This window comes from Pistacia vera, unplaced genomic scaffold, assembly GCF_008641045.1.
Source record: "Pistacia vera cultivar Batoury unplaced genomic scaffold, PisVer_v2 Contig359, whole genome shotgun sequence".
In the NCBI taxonomy this organism is placed as follows: Eukaryota; Viridiplantae; Streptophyta; class Magnoliopsida; order Sapindales; family Anacardiaceae; genus Pistacia; species Pistacia vera.
In genome coordinates, this window is record NW_022196178.1 from 649,637 (window position 1) to 655,159 (window position 5,523).

General features: G+C 32.1%; 1 protein-coding gene across 1 annotated transcript; it reads right to left on the minus strand.

Moving 5' to 3' along the window:
* Positions 1-1,026: 1,026 nt before the first annotated feature.
* Positions 1,027-2,379, minus strand: LOC116139777 (B-box zinc finger protein 32). The gene has a single exon (XM_031425433.1). It carries the CDS (start codon positions 2,018-2,020, stop codon positions 1,217-1,219), a length of 804 nt encoding a protein of 267 aa, XP_031281293.1. The 5' UTR covers positions 2,021-2,379; the 3' UTR covers positions 1,027-1,216.
* Between the last annotated feature and the right edge of the window lie 3,144 nt (positions 2,380-5,523).

The window sequence follows — 5,523 nt, forward strand, 5'->3', positions numbered from 1 at the left end:
TAGGGGTGAAAATGAGTCTTAACTCTTAAGAAGGCTACAAAGGTAATTAAACAATTGTAAATATTTCATCAAGTATTTGTAGATTTAAAGTACTAGAATATATTTTGGTTTTTTAATATCTTATTTTAATTATAGAATAATTGAAAATATAAAAAATATTATTGATTTTTAAGTTTATTAAATTTATCTTTTATTTATTAAATTTTGTTATTTATTAAAGTTACTTTTAATATTTTTATAGAATCTGAATTTTTAATTTTTTTTCTTAAATACTTGTTAAGGGCCATTTATATTTTTAATTATTTTCCGTTAAATTAAATGGTAACTAACAGAATTTGTCCCTTTACAGTGGGTTTTAAAACTTGTGTCCTACCTAATTAGTTTTTGAGAAAAGTTTCCGCAAATTAATAAAACCCATATTAAAAATTGTTAAAACTATTGAAATATTTAAAACGACTTAGTCATTTTCTAATTTTACAATAGTTTTAAGGTTCGTATCTGAAAACTGTAATAAAAACATTTTCACTCATTCTTTGAAAAACATTTTTAGAGGTTTTTTTTATCTTGTTAACTATTAAGGAAAAAAAAAAAAGAAACTGTATTTAAAATTGGTAGACTATTTAACACAAAATTTCTTAGTCTGATTCAATGTAATCTAATAGTATTGGCTGAGAGTTAAAGTTAGTATTTTTTATGTCAACTAACCAATTTAAGTCATTGATCACCATAAAGTACTGGTCATGGATTTGTATGTTAGTAATTGACCGGATTCGACAATGGAAAAACGTAATATTTAAAACGAATCGATCAATTACACGAACTAAAATCCGAGTACAGATTATAACGTTTTCATGCATAAACTGAAATAGTATATTCTTGAAATTAACATTTCATAGAAAAGATTAATTAAATCCAAGACAAGTCCCTTTTCTTAAGGCACCTAGAGATGTCAATTCATACAAAGATCTAACAAAACACATTAAATCAACATTAAATTATGCAACAATTAATAATTATATCCAAGAAAATAACTTCCACTATCATTAATACTAAATTGATTTAGTACATCAGTCAGTTTTATATTCATTTTTCTTTTTTCATTTCTTTTTTCATAGTTCATACACACCTTTCAAACTAAACCCTTCATATTTTATACCCTATTAAAAAAAAAAAAAAAATTAATTAATTAATTGCCCTTAATTTTTGCACGTGCCACTCAAGCATTGCATTCAGCCCAACCTTCTTCTAAATCATATCTTGCTCTCCTCTTTACTCTCATCACACGTGCGAGCTTCCTTTCGACGGCCACAATTAACTTAGCCGGCACTCCAGAGACCTCCTCAAGCCTCCTGAGATTCTGCCGCGAGCCCATCGATCTATCCCCACCGTACATTCTCAACGCCACCCAAAACGACGCCGCTAAGCTCACCCTTTTCGGCAGTACCGTTAACCTCTCCAAGCACAACTCAAACACCTGACAAGCCAAAGAAACTACATCACAATTACCACTTAGCCCCAGCCACTTACACCATATTACAAAAATGCCCTCCGCCTTCGACGCATCTTTCTCGCGCTTCTCCCCGCATAATCTTGCCGGGAAATCGGAAATTTCGCCCGAAACTTCCGATACAGTACTCGAAGAAGAACTGATCTTGTTACGTCGCTTTATGTTGTGATTGGATCCGATCTTCTTCGCAGAATCTTCAGTGCTGGAGATACAATCCGACGAAGAAGACGAAGTTGTATTAGTAATCGTCGTTGAATGTAATGGGTTTTCTTGAAAACAAGATTGGCATATGGGGCTCAAAGACGACAGGGATCTCGCGCCGGAGATGAAGTTTCCGGTTAAACAATTGCATTTGCAGCACAGAGTTTGACGAACATGGCGAGCGACGAGAAAGTTGGCTTCATGAACCCGGGCATCGCATGTAAAGCAAAGGAAGGCGGAGTCGGAGTCGCAGTAGAGAGAAGCTTCTTGGTGGCAAAGCTCACAGCTTTTAGCTGGTTTGAGTTCTTTCATTCTTGATTAATTATTGGAATGAAGGGAAGGGAAGGGAAGGGAAGAAGGGAAGAAGGAAAGATGGTTAAGTAGTTGATATTATAACATGTAGGGTTGGGAAGAATTGAAGAAGGAAGAAGGGAAGGGAAGGGAAGAGAAGGGAAGGGAAGGGAAGGGAGATCAAAGGGAGGCCATGAGATTCTATGGTATGAAAGGGGATGAATGGGAAGAGAAAAAAAGATTTGGAAAGGGAGAGAGGAGAGATTTGAGGTATAAATAGATGTGAAGAAGATAAGTAGAAAAAGAGAAGGGGTTTGAGTTTTGTGGTTGATAAGAGGACTTGGATGTGAAGGAATGGGAAAGAAGAAGAAGAGAAAATGGATGAGGGAAGATGGAGGCTACCTATATATGCTCAGCCTCTTTTTATCATGTGCATCGCCTGTCCACATAAACCTCGGTTCCCTCGTACTTCTCAAAAATCCTCTTCTTTTGCATTGTCAGCCTCTTCTTTTGTATATTTATTTCTGGCCCCTAATCTTTATTTTTTTGGGCTCTGTTCACAAAATGTTTTTATTTTTATAAATATATTTGCATGGCCAAAAATTGTATTGAACCTGACAAAGTCTAATAACATCATAAATATGTAATGGCCTAAGGCCTTGACCCAATTTCGATTGAGCTCACGTTTAGAATACCTTATGAATTGTCTGCTTTATGAGTTGGATCATCCCGTGAGTTAAGCTAAACTGGGTCTAGCCCATTCACTCACAACAGTCCATATTAAGGATCGGAATTTTAATCAATTTCCTTTTCTAACAAGATCTTAGATCTCACCCAAAGAGGAAAGCCTGAACCGATAAAGGCAGGAAATCTAATCTCCTTCCAAAAGAAGAACTTACCTACTAAGTAAGATTCAGAGTCCTATTAGGATTCAGACCCTTGGGTTCACTATATAAACAAGGGTTCACTATATAAACAAGGGCTAACCCTCTCATCAGGCATTCAAAAATCACCCCTAAGATCTAGTACTCTTATTCCCAAGCTCCCAACATATTCCGACGACATCCAGACTTTGCAATCCTAAGGGCACCCTCTACAAGTCTGCCAAGATTGTCAGTGACTCACATCACAAGATCATGTCTTTACAAATTTAATTATAAATTTTATCGCTTACAATATTAATTATCGTTAAATAAAGCAGGAGAATGTCTATGGTACTGCAATGAAGATTATAATAAGGGAATTTTTTAGATAACAATATAACTATTCGATTAATAACAATCAAAGAAAAAAAAATAATTTGCACAATAGCTTGATGCACTTATGTGATATTCTAGATTTTAGATAAATGAGAAAATCTTAAGTGGAATGAATGCACAATTATTAAATAAACGAGAAAATCTCATGCAAGACCCATGCAATAGGTTATCAACACATTTTTTCAATTGTATTTGTTTTAGGATCAATCGATAATGATTATGATTAATTAGATAAAAATTGATAACTTTCATGATAGAAATTCTAACCTTAGAATGTCAAAAACTATTTTCATAATAGGAGTCACTCCACAATATTAATTTAATCTCTTTATATTAGATTCTAAGTGCTTTAGTTAAGGGGTTACAATGAAAGAAAAATAAAGCTAGGTCCAAATTTTGAAAAATAATAAAATAGAGGGGAAAAAGTAGAAATAAGAAGAGAAAAGGAGGGAAAGTGCAAAGCAGCTGGAAGATAAAATATTAAAGAATAAATGTGTGGTGACTGGTGAGTCTTACAAATATCTTCTGCCTCTACCAACTGCATGGAGTCCCACATAGTCACAACCACAACCCCAATTCTCGACCAAGAATTTGAAAAGACTTCTAGGAAACTTACACGTGGCCGAATTTTAACACGTCACATCATCCAAACGGTGTCATGTTCCAAGCCCTCCTAGATACACGACAACTGTTTCAGCGATTAATGTAACTTCTTTCTTATTTTCCCAAATTACCCCTGACATTTTAAAATAAATAAAAATGATAATGACCCTCTTCTTTTTATTCTTATTTTATTAATATAATAATAAAAATGATGATATTACGAGATCAAGTAATTTATAAATTACTAAAAAATTTCCTTATATGATGTAATTTATTAATTATAATATGTTTTCCTTTAAATAAATGAAAAATCACCCTAATAGAAAAATTATTGACAAAAAGAAAGATAAATCAGCATTATTATTATTTGAAAAAATAAATATATATATATAAATATAGAGATATATAGCAATACTTTTAAAATCTCTTATCCTATTTTTTAGCGCGTGAGGGTATAATTGTAAATTAGAAAGAAGCTTAGTGTTGTCTTGTTTCTGTTTCAACGTTCAAAAACGGTGGTCGCGTGAGAAAACCATCAACACACAGAAGATGAGATGCCCATCATTACAGTGGAGCCAAGCGACGCAATGCAAATGACGTGGCGGAATGTTTACCGACCGATATAACTATTGTTTTAAATTTTAGCCACACATTGAATCAACCACAGAAGAATTTAAAAAAAAATCAGCACCAAGGCTTGATCGACACGTGGCAAAGATATGGAGGTTGGAACTGGCGGCTTTTGCTAGGCCACGCAGTATGCAGCGGCGGTGGTTGTTTCACGAGAATGTCGTGAGTGGAATGATTTGTGACCTGTTTTTGCTTCAAATTTCAAAATTAAATACACATATAAAATTTCATTTGCAACACCTTAATATAATTATTGGTTTTTTTTTTTTTTTAATAATAAAATTGTGTGTTTGGCCTTTTAATGTGAACATTTGTTAGCTTTAGAAATGCGACCCACCCTTACTGGCTTCAGATATGGTGTTTGGTTTTTTTTTTCTCTTTTTTTTTTTAATGAGCACTATTTGATTTCGGAGATATTATTATCAATTCAATCTTTAAATTTATTAACAATTTTATCAATTTAACCTTAAAAAAAATATATAAACATCTCAATATTGTTAATAGATTTTGATAAAAAAGTTATTTCTTTCAAACTTAAACAGAAAAATCTAGTCATCCATAAAAAAAAAAAGTGTTAAAATTGTATTTTTGAAACCAGTGTGATCACTATAAAAAAAATACTAAACATATAAAGATTAAAGTTAAATTTTTGAAACCAATAGGTGCTCAGTGCTCACTACCAAAAAAGGCCAAACACATAGGTTTACAATAAAAAAAACCCTACATTTTTTTTTAGGAATTTTTTTATTTAAAAACTAATATCTATCTGAAACTTTTAAATTTGATAAAGATATATCCACTTATTATCAAAATCCCATGTCATATTTTTCCGGATACAATTATCAAACTTTTTATTTTAGAATGTTTTCTATTCACTCCCACAAAATTGTTTAATATGAATTTATTTACATATATTATTTATTTTTATTAAGTGCTTTTCATATTTTAATAAAAGGGATTTTAATATTTTTAAGGGAATATCTTACATACACCAAAAAAATATCCTAAAATTCACATACCAAATGACATGTC